The 24,410-nt window shown below is 42.9% G+C and overlaps 1 protein-coding gene across 1 annotated transcript in view; it reads right to left on the bottom strand.

Annotated features, from left to right (window-relative positions):
- LOC112245614 (regulatory-associated protein of mTOR-like) overlaps positions 1-24,410 on the bottom strand; it is a 184,045-nt gene that overhangs the window by 147,438 nt on the left and 12,197 nt on the right. Inside the window, 2 exon segments of the mRNA XM_042302607.1 lie at positions 6,840-6,922; positions 17,068-17,170. Coding sequence (XP_042158541.1) covers positions 6,840-6,922; positions 17,068-17,170 — 186 coding nt within the window.

Genomic DNA, 24,410 nt, shown 5'->3' with positions numbered 1-24,410 from the left:
CTCTGCTTACCGAGATGATGCGAGGTCTTACTAACAATTGTCACTCGCGGTCAACTCACATGACACGATCTCCAGCTCACGCCTGCCTACACAGGAGAGCACACTGCCACTCACTCTCAATAATTATTAACAGGCAATAAAATCAAGACATCGACCATCATATGTCTAATGTATTTGCTCAAGGCTATTGACCAGTCCAACAGTACACAGAAAAATCTATGCTCCTTCTCTTCAATGTCGGCCCTGGGGGGCCCAAACACTTCCGGTTTTCTTCATCTCCTTCGAACCAGGGACTTATTCAGACCTGGGACACCAGGTGAGTGCAATTAACTACCAAGTACGAACAAAAAAAACCAGAAGGACCAGAATTGAACAGCCCTGGTCGATAGGAATGTGATGAAAGAAAATTTAAAAAACAGTGCCTTTGAGAAGACCACTGATGAACAACCTGGATTCTATATAATCTTTGCATTTGACTATGATTTGTATTGTTTTTCTATAGCTCACAAATATACAGAAACCAAAACATTAAGAACATCTGTGCATTCCATGACAGACTTACTAACTGAATCCAGATGAAAGCTATGATCCCTTATTGACGTCACTAGTTAAATCCACTTCAATCAGTGTGGATGAAGGGGAGGAGGCAGGTTAAAGGATTTTTAAGCCTTGAGACATGGATTGTGTGTGCCATTCAGAAGGTGAACGGGCAAGACAAAAGATTTAAGCACCTTAAACGAGGTATGGTAGTAGGTGCCAGGCGCACCGGTTTGAGTGTGTCAAGAACTGCAACGCTGCTGGGCTTTTCACACTTAACAGTTTCCTGTGTGTATGTGACGTAGAAGTCCGTCACTGGCCGCGGGCAGCATTTGGTTCTTTAACGCACACACATATTCATCACTCCTCCCTGCGCCATTATACCATAAGTTAACAATGTGGGTCGACACACAATTTAACTTCTGTCTTGGTGCATGCATTTCACACTTGTCAATGTTCATATTTGAGAGATACAATAATTATTATACTTATCAATGTTGTGGATGAGCGCATTGTTTGTTTGTTCTGTTCCTCTCTCTCCATCTCTGTAGCTTCTGGGTATGCTGGAAAAGGACCCGAGCTAAGGGAATTGGGTTGGCTTTATAGTGCCTGTCCCAAATGGCTCATTAATGCATATGGGCATATTGAAAGATATTGTCAGTAATGATGTAATGTTGTAAATGTTATGTTGTGATATTGTTTAAAACCGTGTTGCAATGTATATCCTTTAGTATGTTTAGTTCATGGAAAATGTAGGTTTGTATTGTTAATTGATTAATTAATTAGGGTTAATTGTTCTGAGGGGAGGGGCTAGCCCTACAAAAGGAGCCTCTCTCCAGTCTCTAAGGGGGATTTTTTGGATTGAGCTGTGGATGGGGCAGCATTGTTGTTAAGCTGTCCCATAAGGTAGACGTTGATGGCAGTACTGTTGTTTTCTGTTCCGGAATCACTTGTAAATAAACACCTTTGCACAGAAGAACTTTTGCGGTTCCGCCATCTTTTTATTTTTATAGAGGTTAGGTTATCCAGTTTAGCCATCTGGCCTACTCTACGTGACAGTGTACCTAGAAAGGTACAACACCCAAAGGACATCCAGCCAACTTGACAACTGTGGGAAGCATTGGAGTAACCATGGGCCAGAATCCCCGTGGAACGCTTCACACCTTGTAGAGTCCATGCCCCGACGAATTGAAGCTGTTCCGAGGGCAAAAGGGCGTGCAACTCAATATTAGGAAGGTGATCCTATTGTTTTGTTCACTAAGTTTACATTTCAAAAGGGGATCAATGTACTGTACTAGAACATACAAATCGACACTTGATCTGTACTAAACGTTTGTGACCACCACCACCAGATCATCTATAGATCTCTAGTCGTCTTTCCTATGATATTTATGAAGGTGATCAGCAGGCAGAGAGCTGATCGATACTGCTCTGAACTGGCTCCTCTCTCTCCCATAGGGATCCCATTGCCTTGACCGGAGCCTCAGCTCATTACCACGTTGTTTATAGAGACGATCTATGGATCGGCCACTGACCAAGGGAAGTAGACAACCATACATCTTCCTGTGTGCCAAATGGTCCCCCCCACCCCACCCCAATCCAGAGGGGCTGGTAGGAAATCTCCACATGTTATATGCTAGTTTCCCCTAGCTTGAATACTTTGTGATGTCCTGCCTAAAGGGGTAGGCAAATCATTGAGCATTGGGAGAGGGAACACCATCTCTGCATGTGAAGATGTGAATTTCACTTTGTTCTGAAGATATTAGCATTCCAAATTTTAACTCCTCTCTGTATTTGGCCAGACAATCATCCACACCATAAACTATGGAACGTGAGTTAGACTGTCAAGATCACGTGAGCTCAGTCACCCAACACCTCATCCCTTTCACGCGCTGTTCTCTCTCCCCCGCTGAGATCTCAACACAGTCCGGGTAATAAAAGAGAATCTAAAACCCAATCAGGAGCAGTGTTTTAGAACACTGATAAATAATGTAGAAGGCGTTCTACTGGACAGCAGGGACTCAGATCTACAGCCAGTGCCAGTGATCGCAGAAAAAAACTGCTCAAAGATAGAAAGAGAAAGTTACGGGGGAGACAGATGGGGAGTTAGAGAAAGGGTGAGAGAGAGTGGAAGGGTAATTCAGCCATGCAGAGAAGTCATACCGGCTCTGCTCAGCCAGTCTTCTCTGCCACAGGGCTGTTAAAAAGGTAATGGCATTCTGACAATGTTGCTGCTTTTAAAAACAGGAGCTTTCATCTCAGCCAGTGGAGAGGAGAGGGGAGAATCTCCACTATGACATGTGGCACAAATCAATAATTCTAACCAACTGTCTCGTGAGAAAGAAAAGGGGGAAGAGGAATGCATGATATGAAATAGGGTGAAAGAGGTTGAGAAAGTGCCATGGGAAAAAAAGAAACATGAAAGAGACAGGAAGGGTAGGAATAAGGCAAACGGGGACAGAAAGAGAGAACAGAGCAAAGAGTGGCTTCAACACAGATGAGACGGTCATGAAACTGAATGCGATGCTAGTTCTCAGTTGAATCCACATCCACAGTATAGCGGAACTGGTAACTCCTTTAAGTCAAAAGACTGGTGAGCAAACCACAAGTGAGCAATTGTAATCTGTGCACTGACTAATCTGTCATGTTTTACTCTTCAAAGCCAAGAGTTAAGAAACGCCTGGCAGTTGTTATGCAAGCTGTCACATTTTGACGGCAATACAACGTTGATACAAACATGTAGGCTACATCATTATCGATTGCATAGGAGTCGTGCAGCGCCAGCACAAATCGAGCTACAGCAGCAACCGCCTACTATGCACATAGCTGTGGGAGTGTGGGGAGTTGCACTTCTCCCTTCTCTGCCATTAGCGGTGGTTGGTTTGTGTTTAGCAGTGAAGAAGAAATAATAAAATATTAACGAGGGCCCATTAGGAAGCGGGGAGCGGGTTAGCTAGGTGAGGATGAGCTCTAGAGGAGAGGAGACTAGTAAAGCAATGCACCCACTGAACCCAATCAGAGGCAGAGCAGAGGCCCAACACCGGTTTAGTGTGGAGGCGAGATATCGAGGAGAACTTTGAAGATGATTAGACGAGATGCGATGAAAGTGTCAATCCCAGTTCACCGCAGATGGTCGTCTTTGTGTGTCACGTGCGAGTGGGCTTGTGAGCATGTGTATATTTGTCTGTACGTATGAGTCACAGGAGGTTGGTGGCACCTTAATTGGGGAGGACGGGCCCGTGGCACTGGCTGGAGCAGAATAGTATTAAATACATCAAAACACATGGTTTGATGCCATTCCATTCGCTCCGTTCAAGCCATTATTATGAGCTGCCCTCCCCTGTGCAGCCTTCACTGATATGCATGTGTATCACTGTGCAAAGTATTGAATAGGAAAGGAATAGCATATAGGTAGGACATGTACAGGTATAGAAACTGCCAACGGTTTTGGCCCAGGCCTCCCAGCGTCTGTGAGTGTCTATTTTGGGCCTGTGTAGCAGTCAGTCAGCGTGGGCTGGCGGGGTGATAGATCATGATGAGATTAGCCCCTTGTCCCTCTGCAGTGCCGCCGTGCCAGGAGTCTGGTGTCACTTTCACTCAGACTCTTTATCAATAATGAGCAACTGGCAGCATGCTTCGCTAGCACTAGGTCAGGCTATGCTAGGCTGCTCTTGGATATGCCATGATAGCCAAGGGGACCGAATAGGCCTAAAGTGCACCAGTACAGCCATTACGAAGTATTGTAGTTTAACATGTTGGGCTAAATTAGCAATGTAACGCTACGCTAGGCTAATGTAATACCCAAGCAAGGGTTTAACACACAGCCATGAATGTATAGCTAAATAGATAGATACACTGGTGGGACATTGGTGGCTAAATCTGTTACAGTGCACTAGCTACATTCCAAGGGAACCAGAGACAAAAATAGGCCACGTGAATAATTTACAGACCAGAGGGACAAATGTGGGATAATGTGCCATAGCTGGGCACACTACAGACTCCAAGCCAGGAAATAGTGTTTAGTCCATAACACAGTAGTCCATCAAACCATGCTCTTGTCCAACTGTAACACTCCCTGAGAGAGCGACAGAGTAAAGACTGGGCTCTGGGCAGCAGCCAGGTCAGTATTTAGCCTTCTCTCAGTGTTCTGTGACAGTGGCCAGGAGGGTCAATGAGCAAACAGAGAGAGAGAGACATGACAGGTTAGTCTGGCACTGGAGAAAGTCCCTCCAAACATGGGCAGTACAGGCCCTGGGCTTGGAAGTAACTGATTAAGTACCAACGAGGTGGCCATTCTAGTTTTCAGAACACGGGAAGGAAGACAGTTGATTTTGTACAACAGGGTTGTACTCACATTGTGGTTCAGGTTATCATTGAAAGTCAAAAGTGAAGACTATTAGTTACAATGGCTACATGTACAGTTGAAGCCAGAAGCTTACACACACCTTAGCCAAATACATTTAAACTCAGTTTCACAATTCCTGACATTTAATCCTATTAAAAATTAGCTGTCTTAGGTCAGTTAGGATCACCACTTTATTTTAAGAATGTGAAATGTCAGAATAATAGAGAATATTTTATTTCATACTTGTGTACTGTTGTTTATACTTGTGTACTGTTGTTTGTACAGATGAACGTGGTATTCTCAGGCATTTAGAAATTGCTCCAAAGATGAACCAGACTTGTGGAGGTCTACAATTTTTTTTCTGAGGTCTTGGCTGATTTCTTTTGATTTTCCCATGATGTCAAGCAAAGAGGCACTGAGTTTGAAGGTAGGCCTTGAAATACATCCACAGGTACACCTCCAATTGACTCAAATTATGTCAATTAGCCTATCAGAAGCTTCTAAAGCCATGGCATTTTCTGGAATTTTCCAAGCTGTTTAAAGGCACAGTCCATTTAGTGTATGTAAACTTCTGGCCCACTGGAATTGTGATACAGTGAAATAATGTCTGTAAACAATTGTTGGAAAAATTACTTGTGTCATGCACAAAGTAGATGTCCTAACCGACTTGCCAAAACTATAGTTTATTGACAAGAAATTTGTGGAGTGATTGAAAAACGAGTTAATGACTCCAACCAAAGTGTGTGTAAACATCCGACTTCAACTGTAAATGATACTGTATCTTGTATATTTAGATGTATCTAAAACACAAGGTTATTTTAGGTCCAATTTCATTTTCATGAACAAACAGTGGTTTTGACATGAACCCAGAGTCAGAGCGTGACAGGTAAGAGGGTAAGTTCAGCTCAGTGCTGGTATTATTAGTTACAGCATACAGAGAGGTCTGTGGCCAGAAGTGGTCTCTGGTCTGTGGCCTAGCAGTAAGCATAAGTCCTGAGGCTGAAAGAGACTGAATGCTTTCACACTCCCCCGCTCCTTCTCTCTCCCACCATCTGGTTCTGACCTCTGGCTCACTCAGCCCACACTCAGCTGGTCTGTTTCACTCTCCCTCTTCACACTCTCCTTCTCCTTTCTACTTACTGTCCTTCCCACGCTCAAATCTCCTTTCCATACTTCTCACATACTCATGCTCTCTGTGCTCCCCCTGTGTCAGTGGGTGTTTAGGAGATACAGGTGAGGGTAGCCCCAGCCATCTGCTCCAGCTCTGAGCTCTTAGCCACAGACAGGTTACAGACACGAGGAGAGGCCCTTGCTCACTGCTGGGGAAGGATAGCGTTAGCTGCCAGTACACACGCTCGCTCTCACATACACACAAACTTTGTGAACTCACACGCACACTGTACACAGAATGCCAGTACACTCCATACACACACAATATCCTAACTATACTAAGTTTGCTGTAAGTGTCTAACATATCGACACTAAGAGCACTAAGTTAGTTATGGGCTTACACAGCCAACGCATCTTCACTTCAGTGACACCAAACACACAACTCCACTTCAGAGAGAACAGATCCAACTACTCAGAGAGCCCATACCGACACTGAGAAAAGGGACGCACAGGTGGGGGGTGGGACGGTGTGAGTGAGTGAGTGAGTGAGTGAGTGAGTGAGTGAGTGAGTGAGTGAGTGAGTGAGTGAGTGAGTGAGTGAGTGAGAGAGAGAGAGTGAGAGAGAGAGAGAGAGTGAGAGTGAGTGAGTGATGGTATGTGTTGGTGTGTTTAAGTGCGTTTGCTTATGTGCACGCGTGGGACACATAGCTCCAAGCCATATAGGAGCCAGTCTAGAGACTAGCGAGACAGGGATCCACAACACAGTACGTACAGGTACAGACTGGTGTGTGTGGGTGGAAGGTCACTGAGGTGGGAGAGGGAGAACATGGGGGCCATGTGAACTCACCCGGGGCTGCCAGTTCTCGTACTGCTTCTGCAGGTTGGCTCCGATGGTCTCCAGGGCTTTCTGTGGACTCATGGACAGAGGGTCTGGAGGAGAGGAAACACAGACACCTCATTATCATAGACAGACAACACTAGACGTAGGTACAACCAGCACAGCACAGCATAGGGTGAAATGTTCTGTCCACAAAACATTAGTGAAATGCAGAAAAATGACCACATTGCTCATAATACTTGATCTGATATTTACCGAGAAACATTGCTTTTCAAATCAAAGTTTATTTGTCACGTGCGCCGAATACAACAGGTGTAAACCTTAGTGAAATGCTTACATACAGGCTCTAACCAATGGTGCCAAAAAAAGGTGTGTGTGTGTGTAGGTAAGTAAAGAAATAAAACAGTAGAAAGACATTTGAAAAAAAGAGTAGCAAGGCTACATACAGACACCTGTTAGTCAGGCTTATTGAGGTAGTTTGTACATGTAGATATTAAAGTGACTGTGCATATATGATGAACAGAGAGTAGCAGAAGCGTAAAAAGAAGGGTTGGTGGGTGGGAAACAATGCAGAAAGCCCGGTTAGCCAATGTGCGGGAGCACTGGTTGGTCGGGCCAATTTAGGTAGTATGTACATGAATGTATAGTTTAAGTGACTAAGCATATAAAGATAAACAGAGAGTAGCAGCAGCGTAAAAGAGGGGTTGGGGGCACACAATGCAAATAGTCCGGGTAACCATTGGTTACCTGTTCAGGAGTCTTCTGGCTTGTTAGTAAAAACTGTTGAGACGCCTTTTTGTCCTAGACTTGGCACTCCGGTACCGCTTGCCATGCGGTAGTAGAGAGAACAGTCTATGACCGGGGTGGCTGGGGTCTTTTAGGTCTTTTAGAGTCTTTTAGGGCCTTCCTCTGAAACTGCCTGGTGTAGAGGCGGTGGATGGCAGGCAGCATTGCCCTAGTGATGTACTGGGCCGTACGCACTATCCTCTGAAGTGCCTTGCGGTCAGAGGCCAGGCAATTGCCGTACCAGGCAGTGATGCAACCGGTCAGGATGCTCTCGATGTTGCAGCTGTAGAACCTTTTGAGGATCTCAGGACCCATGCAAATATTTTTAGTTTCCTGAGGGAGATTAGGCTTTGTCGTGCCCTCCTCACAACTGTCTTGGTGCGTTTGAACCAATCTAGTTTGTTGTTGATGTGGACAACCAAGGAATTTGAAGCTCTCAACCTGCTCCAGTACAGCCCCGTCGATGAGAATGGGGACGTGCTCGGGGCTTTTACACTGTTCATGAGATGGGAAGGTAAAAGTCAAGTAGATCCGAAGTAACAGAGATCAGATAGATCCCAATAGTGCCATCACAATGAAGCAGAGATTCAGTTGAGACAGTTAACCCAATAGAGAACCAGTATCACAATCCCTTGCCATTTGTTTAGTAGGACTGTTTCTCTTATTAAACTACATAACATGGAGAAATCTCCCCAGCGCTTTGGATTGAAATATTGACAAGAAGAAATCAAATTGTATAAAGCACAGCGCGCATTATAGATTCTGAGATATCAAATTCTGCCCACAATGCAGACAATAACATTATTGATTTAGAAATTACCGGATGTATTGACAATATGCATATTCAGGGACAGACCATTTTTTGGGGAGAAAAGTATATTTATTGATAGATATATTTCCAGTAGCCAGCAAGTTAAGGAAATAATAAATGTATATTGTGCAGTGTAATGCAACTGCAGTGAGCAAACCTTAGACGACCCTAAAGTGGGATGACTCATTCATTTCTCTGCAAATGGGATCTGTAAAACGAAGGAAGGAAGAAGAGGGTGGGGTGAGGAGGAAGAGGGTGGGGTGAGGAGGGTCAGAGAAGGATAGCTAATGATTGTGCATTTAGGGTTATTCTACACAGTTATCTTTAAATAAACCGTGATCTGATGATTGACAGGTTGCATTGTCCCCAGTAAAAGTCTACAATGAAACAGGAGCAGCCTGTCAGACGTGTCTGCTTTTTTGAATGTGTGAAATGGTTCCTTTCATAAAATGCTACCATCGAACGGTCTTGAGTTGTTCCACAGAGTTTCATGTGGTTTCAGTTTGTCAAACCATCTGTGGAGGCGTATTGTTTAGTTATTACTGTCATTTTGTCTGTCTGATTTCTTCTCAGTCTTATATGCTGTTATGAGATTACTTACAAAACTTGGATGTAGAACTGGGCAATACGGTCTTAGTATTATATCACTATATATTTCTAAGACAGGATGACTGTATTTAATGTTTTGGAATAACAAAAGCTCTAAATATGCTTCAGGAGGAGTGCATGATCCTAGTGTGGCAACAAATACATTGTAAGTGGTTTTCAAATGGAGCTCTCTTTCTCTCGCTTTTCTGATTTTTTTGTTGTTGCATTTTCATACATTTCTGAATTCCCTTCACTAATTTGTTATAATTTCCACAATGTTAAACATTTGTTTTTACTTTGTATGGTTCTGTTTTGTGAAAAGGTCACTTTTCCTTTATCAGAATAATAATTATTATTATTATTATTATTATTCTCTAACCAGGTTTCCATCTAACCTTTTTATGAGAGTTAAGTACATGTTAGATAAAAAAGATTCACGACAGGCCTGATGGAAACAGCAAATGTCAGATAAAAAAGATTCACGACAGGCCTGATGGAAACAGCAAATGTCAGATAAAAAAGATTCACGACAGGCCTGATGGAAACAGCAAATGTCGGTAAACTTTCCAAATGTCGACAAAACATAAAAATAGACAAGGTGGGATCTTTTTGTGTCTGTAAAATTAATTATGCGAGAAATGGTGGTGGAAACACTTTTTTGTGCAAATATTGATATAATAACCATCATATTTTCTTGACTGCTACCGCAAGAACTGGTACCAAACCCAACTGCAGTCCCGCAATGGTATTTTAGGCATATGTGACAGATCACGCCAGCCATGATCCTCTCAAGGCAATATCAAAAGCACAAAAATTACTTAGGAAATAGGTGAGATTTCCAGAGATTCTCACATGGCCCTTATATTGTATTACTTGGCTGTATCAGCCAATATGCTAGATGTTGTTTGAAGAGAGCAGAGTTGGAGAAGCACTTTCTCTTGAGCTATTTCTAAAGCCTACATTTTAGAAGTGGGAAAATGTTATTATCCACCAGCATTGTTGCAAACCCTATTACTAGCCTGTTCAACCTATTTCGTATCATCCGAGATTCCTAAAGGTTGGAAAGCTGCCGCGGTCATCCCCCTCTTCAAAGGGGGAGACACTAGACCAAAACTGTTACAGACCTATATCCATCCTGCCCTGCCTTTCTAAAGTCTTCAAAGGCCAAGTTAACAAACAGGTCACCAACCATTTAGAATCCCACCATACCTTCTCCGCTGTGCAATCCGGTTTCCGAGCCGGTCATGGGTGCACCTCAGCCACGCTCAAGATAGTAAACGATATCATAACCGCCATCGAAAAAAGACGTTACTGTGCAGCCGTCTTCATCGACCTGGCCAAGGCTTTCGACTCCGTCAATCACCGTATTCTTATCGGCAGACTCAATAGCCTTTGTTTTTCTAATGACTGTGTCGCCTGGTTCACCAACTCAATTCTCGGGCCGACTCTTTTCTCTGTATATATCAATGATGTCGCTCTTGCTGCGGGTGATTCCTTGGTTCAACTCTCCACAGCTGACACCATTCTGTATACAGCTGGCCCTTCTTAGGACACTTAACAAACCTCCAGACAAGCTTCAATGCCATACAACACTCCTTCCGTGGCCTTCAACTGCTCTTAAACGCTAGTAAAACTAAATGCATGCTCTTCAACCGATCGCTGCCCACGCCCGCCCGACAAGCATCACTACTCTGGACGGTTCTGACTTAGGTATTTGTAGTTGTCCACATATTCTAGGTGTCTGGCTAGATTGTAAACTCTACTTCCAGACTCATTAAGCATCTCCAATCCAAAATAAAATCGGCTTCCTATTTCGCAACAAAGCCTCCTTCACTCACGCTGCCAAACAATACCCTCGTAAAACTGATCCTTGACTTCAGTGATGTCATTTACAAAATAGCCTCCAACACTACTCAGCAAACTGGATGCAGTCTATCACATTGCCATCCGTTTTGTCACCACAACACCATATACCATCCACCACAGAAACCTGTATGCTCTCGTCGGCTGGCCCTCGCTACATATTCATTGCCAAACCCACTGGCTCCAGGTCATCTACAAGCCTCTTCTAGGTAAAGCCCCACCTTCTCAGCTCACTGGTCACCATAACACCTACCCGTAGCACACGCTCCAGCAGGTATATCTCACTGGTCATCCCCAAAGCCAACACCTGCTTTGCCTGCCTTTCCTTCCAGTTCTCTGCTGCCAATGACTGGAAAGAATTGCAAAAAATATATAATAATAATAATAAATAAAATAAAAATCACAAAAAAAATGTTGCTGAAGCTGGAGTCTATTATCTCCCTTACTAACTTCAAGCATCAGCTATCTGAGCAACTAACCGGTCGCTGCAGCTGTACACAGCCCATCTGTAAATAGCCCACCCAACTACCTACCTCATCCCCATATTGTTTTTATTAACTTTTTTGCACACCAGTATTTCTACTTGCACACTCATCTGCACATCTATCACTTCAGTGTTAATTTGCTAAATTGTAATTACCTCGCTACTATGGTCTATTTATTGCCTTACCTCCTTACTTCATTTGCACACACAATATGTAGATTATTCTATTGTGTTGACTGTACTTTTGTTTGTCCTGTGTGTAACTGTAGTTTGTTGCACTGCTTTGCTTGATCTTGGTCAGGTCGCAGCTGTAAATGAGAACTTGTTCAACTGGCCTACCTGGTTAAACAAAAGTGAAATACATTTTTTTTTTTTTATTAAAATATTTAAAGAAATAGAAATATGGATGATCAATATTCCAGACAATGTAGTAAACTATAGCATAATCATATGCCTATTTAGGAAGTACATTTTCTTGGAAAGACAACTGCCCCGTGCTCGTCATCCCATGCATAGGCTATAGCCTACTATTTAAATGAGACCACACGGGCACCTGATCTCACAGGTATGGCTACAGAACTGGAAGCAGCAGGAATGATGACAGCGACACCTGCTACGTTTAGCCCTATAGGATGTAGCCTACCTTCTAGGATGATTTGCAGGCAGAGACAAATAAAACGGGTAATCAATACTCGCTCAGCATAGTTTGAAGATTAAATGTGTTGATTGCACTTCGACTCACGTTGGTTGAGAGCCCTCCACTTCTTTCCATTATCAATATGTATTTAGATACTGTAGTAAACAAGTCTAATCATATTTAAGTTCATTTCATATTCAATTTAACCGCCACCTGATTCTCCGCGCATGTAGGCAGCCTACTCTATATCAATGAGACCACACATACTACGCACTGTTGAACTCTCACGCCCAACTAGGCGAGGTAGGCTACTGAGGTTGAAGCAGATTCTGTGTGTGAATAATGCGAAAAAGATGTGCTGTTAACACAATAGGTAGACCAATGCATACAAAGCAGAAAGAGGCAGTTTCCAAATAATCTGCGGGACAACAAAAATATTTGCATCCCAAAGTCAGTCTGACCACCCACAGCATGAAAAATGCCAACAGCGCTGCAATGATCTCTGTCGGGACCCGCAGGAATGCAGCCTGGTGCAGTCAGTACATAACACTATGCTCAACATGTCTTAGCAGGATCAGATGGTGACATGGGCCCCAGCAGGGTCAGACAGCCAGGGAAGACCAGTCTATGGAACTCAGGTGAATTTTGCAGTATATTAACAATATCAGTGAATGATACAAAGTTCCATATTGAATTGATGGTAGACCTACAGTAGCCACATGACAGCAGTTTAACATCAAAGCTACAGTCTGGGATGTGGGAATAATGGTCACTTCTATTATTGAACCATATATTATATTCTTAGGTAATATAATGTATAAATGTACACCAAGGTAATTCTTTGTCATCCCTCATTTTTAGGAGGATCAGATGGTGACAGGGATCTCAGCAGGCAGCCAGGGAAGACCAGTCTGACACAGGTGAGGAACATTTCTGCACATACAACCCTTATTCTCTCTATGCAGCAAACACTGGACAAGCCAGATGCTATTTTAAGGCAGTCTGACGAACATCCAAAGTTGATTTCCAAACTGTATCAAGGGTTGGAGGAATTTTCCAATGACAAAACATGTAAAACAAAAATGTGAGGAAAACCTGGTAGAAGCTATTGATGATATGAACATGACTGGGCATTCCTCATCTCAGACATAAATTACTGCAGTTTAAGAACATACTATATGCCACTGAAACTGAATTACATGCACTCAGAAATGTAATTCCACTGCTGGATGTGTAAAACACAAAAGTGGACATTTTTGCATGTTGCAGCGCATTCGGAAAGTATTCAGGCCCCTTGAATTTTTCCACATTGTTACGTTACAGCCTTATTCTAAAATGATAACGTTTCTCTCTCCCCCTAACCAATCTATACACACTACCTCATAATGACAAAGAAAAAAAACAGGTTTGTAGACATTTATGTAAATGTTTATTTTAAAAAACAATCTCATTTGCATATGTATTCAGACCCTTTACTCAGTACTTTGATGAAGCACCTTCGGCAGCAAGTACAGACGGAAGCCACTCTTCAATAAAAGGCACACGACAGCCCGCTTGGAGTTTTCCAAAAGGACCTAAAGGACTCTCAGACCATGAGAAATGAGATTCTCTGATCTGATGAAACCAAGAGTGAACTCTTTGGCCTGAATGCCAAGCATCATGTCTGGCACCATCCCTACGGTGAAGCACAGTGGTGGCAGCATCATACTGTGGGAATGTTTTTCAGTGGGACCAGGAGACTAGTCAGGATCGAGGGAAAGATGAACGGAGCCAAGTACAGAGAAATTATTGATGAAAATGCTCCAGAGTGCTCAGGACCTCAGACTGGGACGAAGGTTCACCTTACAACAGGACAACGACCCTAAGCACACAGCACAGACAACGCAGGAGTGGCTTCGGGACAAGTCCCTGAATGTCCTAGAGTGGCTAAGCCAGAGCCCGAACTTGAACCCGATCGAACCTCTGGAGAGACATCGTCCAACCTTGACAGAGCTTGAGAAAATCTGCAGAGAAGAATGGGAGAAACTTCCCAAATACAGTTGTGCCAAGCTTGTAGCTACATACCAAAAAAGACTCAAGGCTTTGTGGCCACTCCACCATAAAGGCCTGATTTGTGGATTGCTGCAGAGATGGTTGTACTTCTGGAAGGTTCTCCCATCTCCACAGAGGAACTTGAGTTCTGTCAGGTTTCTTGGTCACCTCCCTGACCAAGGCCCTTCTCCCCCGATTGCTTAGTTTGGCTGGGCGGCCAGCTCTAGGAAGAGTCATGGTGGTTCCAAATGTCATCCCTTTGAGAATGATGGAAGCCACTGTGTTCTTGGGGACCTTCAATGCTGCAGAAATGTTTTGGTACCCTTCCCCAGATCTGTTCAGCGACAAAAATCATGTCTCGGAGCTCGACCGAAAATTCCTTCGACCTTTCCAAATCATGCCCAATCAATTGAATTCACCACAGGTGGACTCCAATAAAGTTGTAGAACCATCCCAAGGCTGATCAATGGAAACAGGATGCACATGAGCTCAATTTGAAGTCTCATAAAGGGTTTGAAACGTCTTTTTTTTAAAGTACATAACTTATGCAAATATATAAACTAGCAAACATTTCTAAAAACCGGTTTTCGCTTTGTGATTATGGGGTATTGTGTGTAGATTCATGAGGAAAACATCTTATTTAATCAATTTTAGAATATGGCTGTAATGTAACAAAATGTGGAAAAAGTCAAGAGGTCTGAATACTTTCTGAATGCACTGTATGGTCTTGTGAAGGTTGGCTGAATTCTGAGAGTATGTTCTTTTATCTCAGCATGTCTAAAGATTCTCCCTCCTCCCCGGTCTGTTTGCTTGGAAATGTTGATACTTAAAAACTTAAGAAACTGTGTAACCAAGCATTTATAGGGGCTAAGAAATGCATTGCCATTAATTGGAAGGTTGGTTATCCTCCGACAATGTCAAGTTAAGTATCACTAGATGTGATTTATTACAAGACTAAGGCTACACTGAATAACTTTTACACGGGCTGGAAGCCTTATATGGAATACAGTTCAACTAAAGGAGTCTGTATTGAAAACATGCCCACATCAGGAGAGATACCCATTTAGGCAATCCCTAGTTGCCGTCCTGCGAGTTGTCATTCGGTCCTTGGCCTAACACACCCGAAACCAACACTGAATCTTTCACTAAGATCCTAAAACTGAGTGGGGTGTGACTGAACAGGGAATAAAAATATATGTATGACTGAACGGGGAGTGCAGGCAGTTCAGGCTGGCTGAAATTTGATTAAGTGGATGTCTTAATAAAAGACATCAAGTCTTTATATTTTAGTCACGAGTTGCTCATTTGTTAGGCTATTGGTTAAAGGTGAAACAATATTTATTATTGAATTACCTTTGATTTTACCTAGCTTGGTGACTGAGGGCATTTTGGCTTACTTTCTGTTCTAAAGAGACAGCACATTGGATTGTGTAAAAAATGCGGGAATTAATCTTTAGATGCCCGGCCCACTTCTAAAATCAAAGTAGAGCCCCTGGATTATTTTATTAAAGTGAAACAATGTGTCGGTTTGCTGCTTTCATTAAATCATGCATAGCTGATCTTTATATGGCCTAAAACCAATGTGTTCATATGGGCAGAATATTAGGCTATAGCACACTGAACTTTCATCAGTCAAGAAATTAGAACATTCCATGAAACAAAATGACCTTGGTGAAAGACCGACATTTGGACGTTTCAATTAAAAATGACTGTCACATGAATATAAAAAAGTAAAACATTGTGATTTTAGAGACAAAGTAACAGCCTATGATTAGGCTCAGAGGAAGACTCAAACAACTGCCAAGGACTCCAGCGACCCTCATCATAGACTGTTCTCTCTGCTACCGCACTATATATACACAGACTAAAGATCTACCCGAGATTCAACTTGAAGGCAAGGGCATCTTTTAAAACTATTTTGATACTCACCTCATGTCTTGACAATATGAATGAGAAAGTAGTCCATTTCGTTTTGAAATCAGTAGTGATCTCTCCCATTTCCAATAAATAAAATATGTTTGAGAGATTCACAAGGCTATAACAGTGCTGCCCTACCCTGGCCGGCGAGGAACAATAGGCACAAACTTAAGAACTCCATTTTAAGTATTTTATTAACTTAAGATTCTCACCAAGACAGGCAGACAGTCCAGACAGACAAACAGTACACAAGAATAATATAGGCTATTTTAAGAGATTTAAGAGAATGAATGCAAATGTATGCTGTAAATGAACAATAACTAGGCCCAATCTATCAACTACCAGATATGAATAAATGGGTTGGGTGTATGGCTTTGATTGTCCAGCAATCTAATTGCAAATCATTCATATGCTATTAATACAAATATTCTTCTTAAAAAGATCTTGCTACCCTCAGCATTCATTATTCTTGGAAGAGGTCAGAACAAGCAACAGGGAAGTCACCAGAGATTCATAATCAGGGGCTCAGCCCTGAAAACCAGGGACTAACAGGGTACCGGCAAATCATTGCATTTGTGGGTCTGAGAAAACGACCCATGTCTTAAATGCAAGAGTGGATGAATACACAGATAGTAAGCCTGCAATAGGAGGAGAAAATTCTAGTCCACCAACTTTCCAGGAGCACTCACTTATCCAAAGTCCTGGTGATGTCCCTGACAAGCAATGGAAACCGAATTTATCCTCTTCGTGCTTCCCAAAAATAACCTGGCGCATGAAGGCTACATCTACAGACGGAAATGACACTGCAAATAAGTCCTTCTGGAAGTGCATCGAATATAATGTTTTCGAATACCGAGGTCGCGTTATGCTCACTGATGGGGTTATCTCCAAGTTATACTGGATACGCAGTTCTTTCAACGCCTGGAACATCAACTAGATGAGCTCAGGACTTTCAAGGTAACATGGGTTGGGGAGAAGGTTGGAAACATTAGAAGAAAGCCAATATTTCCCATAGGTATGTCTTATTTAAGATAATGGCTTTATTATGTGTGTGTGTTTTTTGAGTATGGACTAGATTGTGTGTGTGTGTGTGTGTGTGTGTGTGTGTGTGTGTGCTTACCGATCCAGCACTCCAGTCTAGCACAGGGTGACGTCTTGACCACGTCAGGAGGGTCCACCCCCACGTTGAGACACAACACCAGGGCCACACTCACTGTCTTCATCTGGGGGGGGAAGACAGAGAAGTCAATACACATGCCTCTGAACACACTTTATTGGGATTATTTCTCAGATAAACCCATGCACTCATATACAGAGTGAAGAGACCCTGTTTATTTACATTATTTGGGTGAAGGATGTTCACATTTCACAGAGGCACTCAGACTTGACTCCTCATACACGCACTACACAGCTCTGGGGCAGGCATCTGACAACAATGTCAGCCTCTTGATTGTCCTTCAATTTAATATCAGATATGCATCTTTTCCTTTCAAGACGAATCAACGTGTATCGAGGGGCAACAGCCTATGTTTTTTGTTCTCCCACTTTCCTCTGGTAGTAGACTTTTATTCCGGTAAAACATTTTCAACAGCGCATAGATAACCTAGCAAATGACATTGGTTGTCACTCTACTAATAGCATAATATCACACAAGCCATTTTAGCATTTGAATGCTGAAGGTGCAAGATCAGGAACAGGCCGCCTACCTGGCGAAGCTGGACAAGGTGCTCAGTTCGACTAGGCTACTGACATTGCCTTGGGTTGTTCGGCATGCAACATGAATCAGTTACAGGCTTAGTTCCACACTGAAGGAGGAGACGTATCAGTTGTCCCAATAGGAGGTATTTTCGGAAGGTAGAATGTAATGTGAGCCAAAAATAAAGTGAAATGGCGACTGAATCGATTTTCTAGCCGATGCATGCTACATTTCTTCAAACAATCTTTAATTAATATCAATTAATTATTGCAATAATGATATCGTCAGCCCAGCAGTCTTGACCGACTGTTAGGCTGAGAGTCTAGCCTTTACAGACGATGTACAGTTTTTATATAGCTGATACCAAGATTTCTTAGTCAGTCACGTCTAACCTTCCCATAAGCCACCTTGGTTATCTACACAGGATGGTCTTTTACTTTGTCTAATCTTCCTGGCATCTGGGAAACTATGAGGCATTGTTCTTAACTCTTCCAGGCTCTCTCTATCTCGAGTCACGCACACCACATCTTGTCTACAGAATGCTAGCTTTTAATCACCAACACAAATCAATTGTCAGCTTCAAGCTATCTCTAGTAGAACCCATGTCCTCAACACCCAGACTAGCTGCAGGGTGCTAGAGTGGAGACCATAAAACACAGCATTAGCAGGACAGAACTATCTTACTGTTTGTTAAGTAAATAATTGTTACATAGCGAACAAATATGGTGAAAGCGTAGTTTTTCCCTCACAGGTCCAACTCGTATAGTTGAATTGTTACCTCCCTATCCAGCACCATATTCTACAGTAGGGATGAGGTATTTCTCCATATGAATTGTTCTTTCAAAGGCTAAACCCACCGCTGGTGTGCGTGGCCAAAGACCTTTATTTTCGTGTCATATGACCATAGCACCGGTGCCAATGCCGTTTAGCAGACTCCAGGCGGTGCCATGGTCAGATGACATGGAAATGGAGCTCGTCCAACACAGCAAAACTTCAGCCCCTTGTTTGTCCTTCAAATATTGGGAAAAAGTGCTCTTGCGATAATTAGTATTTTTCATTACTTGAGGTGTCCTGAGGTAAGATCGTTTTTTTGGACAGCCATACGCACTATTTTGACCTTGCCCTCTGGCATGGATGGATCCATTGGCAGGTCTGTATAGTTGGCATAGCCTGACGTGACTTTGCAATTCTGAACCACTGAGTGCTGCTGACCTGATCTGGAGAGTGAAGCGCCATGTTGTCTATCAACAAGACAGGCTGGGTCCAACACTATGCCAAGCACTAGACTATAGAGAACACACCAAAGGAGTTCTGCTTGGAAAGGAGGGAAGAACTTAAACTTCTCTTTGAAGTCTGTAGACTGTCACGACTCCGATACAAGTCACAATTCAGTGTACTTTCTGTAATAAAAATAGATGTTTTAAAATATGTATTTTTTTTAAACAGTCACAACTCTGTATATAAACCTTGCCCAGATATCGCTTAATGATAAAGCAGAAAGACCACATTTACAGGTGATTGATATGTCTCCCAAGGACTTTCCAAGAAAGGTCTATTGAAATGAATTTAATTGAATGTGTGCCTGGATAACTGAAGTTAATGGAACTCTGTAGCTGACAAACAGAAAGGCCGAAGCTCATTGCAGACAGAAGGGTATTGAATTCAATATCTGCCCGATCTATGGTGGTTAGCAGAGTTCTGTAGCTACTGCTCCTACCAGGCAGTTTACTGTAGTGTAGACTGGTCTGATCGAGAAGAAGCCCAGGGGGACAGGAAACAGGGTCAGGTAAACATGTGCACCTGAACACAGATTAATCCATTGGGTCACACATGGACATACAAACAGAGAGAGGGAACGAGAGAACAGAGGGGGCAGTCTGAAACCCTGCACTGATTACTAGCCATGTTACACAAACAGAGAGAGGGAACGAGAGGAGAGAGGGCAGTCAAAACCTGCACTGATTACTAGCCATGTTACACAAACAGAGGGAACGAGAGAAGAGGGGGCAGTCTGAAACCCTGCACTGATTACTAGACTGAAACCCTGTGTTTACTAGCCTTGTGCATCTTTTCTCAACGCCTGAGTAATAGTCAAAATGAGCAAGCTCACGTCAGTGACCACGTTTACATGCACATAGTATCCTGAATAATAGCCCAATCCCGATTAAGGTATCATTTCAGGATAAGCCGTTTACGTGCAGCTTTGACATTCCACTCACGAGTATCTCTGTATCCATGAATAAAAAAATAACATTCCTAATTTGCCCTGGGACGTCAGTTTATTTTTTGATGGGATGCGGGACAAAAAATAAATAAATTATGCCTCATTTAGATATTTTTTCTGCTTATAATTTCTGACATTAGGTAGGTTATTTGTTGGTCAACTTGAATAAAATTACATATATGCAGCTTCTCTTCTGTCATTACTTGATACTCTAGAATACTAAATAAAGCCTTGCTCACCAGAATGTCAGGAAATTATAGAATGAATACATACATCTAGTTGACATATGTGAAGTTCTATCATTTCTGCTTCTCTCACGACAAGAAGACATTTAGGGACCGGGGAGAATTTCCATGCAAATTTCCCAATGACATCAACCAGTGAGATTTGCTTTTTTAAATACGTCTAAAAACGGAATAAAAAATTAAAAGGCAGGTTTAAGGTTCTGAATGAAAGATGAAGACGTATTCCCTGGACGTTTTGGTCATTCAGCAGAGGATCCAGACAGACTGACAGTCAGTGCATTCAACTAAGGTAGATAAACAACATATCAGTCATAGTAAGAAAAAAACATTCCTGTAACCATTACTGAGAATGTTGTTGAAGTGGTCAGTTGGTTGGACTCCTTTCAAAGTCACTGCCAATTTAAACGTTTTTGAACTTAAAGTGCATGGGACAGATGGGAGCAACAATACATATTCTGTTGCAATCTTTAGTTGGCGCCTCTTTCCTTTCATATATTGAATAGATTTAATATGTATTATTGTGATAGATTCTAAATGTATTTGGCATTCTATGTGCAGTTGAAATTTGGGTATAGAATTAATTACCCAAAAAATATGTACTTTCAACAAATGTAAAATGACGTCTTTTCAACTTTTCAGAATAACAAATGTACCCGATTTCAACATCAGGAAAAGACGTAATTTCATCATCCGGAAATTTCTATGACCAGATTTCAACTGCACGTACTTTCTCAACGAAGCAAGCACTCGATCAAAATAATAATTTTTCACTGAAGATGACAACATAGAATCGAATAAGATATTTGTGTTTAGGTCGGGGACAGCCCTAACACACACACACACACACACACACACACACACACACACACAAAGCAGAGATAGGAGTAGAGGTCAAGATACAGGAGACAATAAAAGATGCAGGTAGGTCTCAGATGAATCTCATACAAGTGCAGGAGATTGCGGAGTGAGCAAAGCTGAGAGGGGGAAAGAAACTCATGGCATTTCATTTCCCACAACGTTGTGGTTCCAACTCAAATATCTTCTTTCTTATTTTTACACACAATAGTTAGGGCCGCAATTGGGAAAGAGTGCACTAACTGACTGCAATAAACTTGAAAACAGCTGTGAGCATTTGTGACTGCAATTATTCTTCCGGTGTCTTTGCGTTGTTTGGTCAAACTGAAGATGGCATAGCTACCCACAAAAGCACCCACACGGAGCAGGTCCTGGTTTTAAAACTGTCATCCAATACCCATCCACACACACATCATCACCTGTAGATCAGTTTTAGAGGTGAGGTACGTTCATGCCAGACGTTCTGTCCTGACTTGGCATTGTTCAGCACCACACTAATTCACCAGCAACATTACTGCAGCCTGGCACAGGAAACTAAGGTGATTACCATCACAATAAAACAACCCTAATGAAATGATTTGTTTCCCAAAGACGACATATGCGAGCGACTAATAAAACACCGAAATTAGCATGAAATAAAAAAAGACAATTGAGACAAATGGGGAGGTACAATGTCTGTCGGATTCATAATAGGCTAATGTGGCATTTAGGTTTGACAGCAGCCAGATGTTGGCTCCCATTGATTGAATCCCATTCATTTCTCACGTCAGAGGAAAAGTCTATTGTCTCCCTATTGAGATCATACATTCCAATTGGAGGAGACATAAGGGCTGCAACCCTATGGGCCCTGGTCAAAAGTAGTGCACTATACATGAAATAGGGTGCCACTTGGGACAAATCCAAGATGCTTGCCTTGTGCAGAGAAACATGTTTGGCTTGTGACAGGTTCTTGAATATTCTAGTGGTTTGGTAGGCAGTTATTTTTCAGCGGTTTTTAGCCACTGAAATAATGAAATGACTATTGGATTTGGGTAAGCTCATTAAGTATCAGAGGACTACAAGCCAGCACAGAAAACACAAATGAAGAGAATCGGGACTAGAATCTATACGTGTTGCAGCAAGCTCAGTACAAAAAAAGTGTGATGCTTTAAAACACTTTTGAAGCTTTTCTGTGTTTAAAAATATAGAAGATGAACACTGAACAAGGCGAGAAAAGGGAGGGACAAAGGGAATGAAAAGGTGGAGGCTAAGTCTTGCCCCCCAGGGGACAGGCTCTGATCCTCCATAACAACGGTCTCCTTCTGAAGATGGTGGTCCTCCATAATTGTTAACATTAATCTGAAGGAAACAAAATTACATTTTAATACACGTCTCCTGGACCTCATGGATTTCCAATAATCCCATAAATCCTGTTCGGAGCAGCGCAGAGGGGGGGGGGGAAGAGATAACAAGGGAGGAGTAGGGTGAAAGCTGAAGCAGACTTTGGTTCAATCGGGTTTTTTTTACTTGTTCACAATGCTCACTATCATACAGGTGAATTGCACCGGCACTTAACTATTGGAGAGCCAAATGGAAAACAAAAACTTCAAGACAGATTCCAGGGGTTTGTGATTATGTACGTGTATCAGAGTGTGACTGTGCCCTAATGTGTGTCCGGCTGGCGATAAAGTGAGTGGCCCAAGCTGATGCTGCAATCTCCAAGGCCGTTCAGCCTGCAAGGCCTTGCCCTGGCACGGGGGAGATCGATGCCCCCTCTGTTTAAATAGCCTTAATTTATAGCAGGCCTAGCAAATGGAATAGTCACTGGCCATTGATCCGTATGGGCCGAGGTGCTGGATCGGAGGGGAGGGAGGGAATGGCTCAAAGTTCCCAGGAGTCCCATGCATGGTTATTCATGAGAGGGGGAGTTACCAAACCCAATTACCAATTTAAAAAGACAACACACTCCGCGTCCACAGACACTCCGCGTTCACGTCCACAGACACTCCGCGTTCACGTCCACAGACACTCCGCGTTCACGTCCACAGACACTCCGCGTTCACGTCCACAGACACTCCGCGTTCACGTCCACAGACACTCCGCGTTCACGTCCACAGACACTCCGCGTTCACGTCCCACAGACACTCCGCGTTCACGTCCACAGACACTCCGCGTTCACGTCCACAGACACTCCGCGTTCACGTCCACAGACACTCCGCGTTCACGTCCACAGACACTCCGCGTTCACGTCCACAGACACTCCGCGTTCACGTCCACAGACACTCCGCGTTCACGTCCACAGACACTCCGCGTTCACGTCCACAGAATCTGGATCAGACTGCTCTCCAGTCTGGATTTACTGCTCTCCTAAAGAAGATACACTGGTTATCATGGAGATTATATAGTCATTTTACATGGTGAACTGAGATATGTTTAAAAGGATGAAAATAATGGCAAAGATGGAGGAAGCCAGCCCAGCAGAAAGCTAAGAAATGCAATTAGTGGGCTTGATATTGCAGCGTGCTTTTGAGGGTGTGGAAATCATTGTTGGAATTGAAGCACTCATCTGCATGGATTTCAAATGACTAGCTCTGATTTTGACAGAACCCAGACATCCTTTTTAGAGGTCAATGGTCGCATGTCTAATTGGCCTAGTTAATTTCCTGTGTGCATTTAATTAATTCATGATGGATTACTGATTAAGACCGCAAAGCATTCTAAATAGCACACCTGCCTCATTTCACTCCTGCTACAATGGTGTGGTTGTCAATTTAGTATTGATTTATTGTATTGTAAGATGGGCTAATTATATTCCTCTCTCTCTCCATCTCGTGTCACGTGTGTGTGTCCATGCGTGCGGCCTCCACGTCCCTCTAACGAGGAAGTGAGACAGGACAGGGGTGCGGTCTCACGTGCTGAATCAACAGCTGTGTGGGCACATGGGTCAGGGAGCATCTGATACACAGACAGACATCAGCCCTCACCATCACATGTCATTGGTGGAACAGCTCTTATGAACGGTGTCATGGAGAAAGAGCTTGGAAAAGAATGCAGTGTTTTGCTGTCAAGCTTACCTGCTTAACCACACCACAGTGATGGGGGGGGCATGGCAAATCTCAACTTGCTTCCTGGAAACATTTGAAATGGGCATCCCTTCTAGGTTTTCCTATCTGAGGAATGTATCAAATGTTCTGCTTTTACCCACAGCAATCCCTGGACTATCAGGATAAAAAACAGAAGAGATGAAGTGCATCTCGCTGGTGGGTCTGGGTCAGACCTCTTGTACTAACTAGTCTTTCTAAACAGACGTGTTGCCTCCCATAACGTAGGCCTATCAATGTTCTGGCTAACACGTCTGTACTTATACATCAGTTTGGCATAGAGGAAAGGGCAGAGTTGGGACATTCTGCTTTCCTATATCACTTTATCCACTTGTTGACAGTGTTAAACATCACCAGGACACA

Source organism: Oncorhynchus tshawytscha, linkage group LG02, assembly GCF_018296145.1.
Source record: "Oncorhynchus tshawytscha isolate Ot180627B linkage group LG02, Otsh_v2.0, whole genome shotgun sequence".
NCBI classification, from domain to species: Eukaryota; Metazoa; Chordata; class Actinopteri; order Salmoniformes; family Salmonidae; genus Oncorhynchus; species Oncorhynchus tshawytscha.
This window is presented reverse-complemented; position numbering and strand designations above follow the sequence as displayed.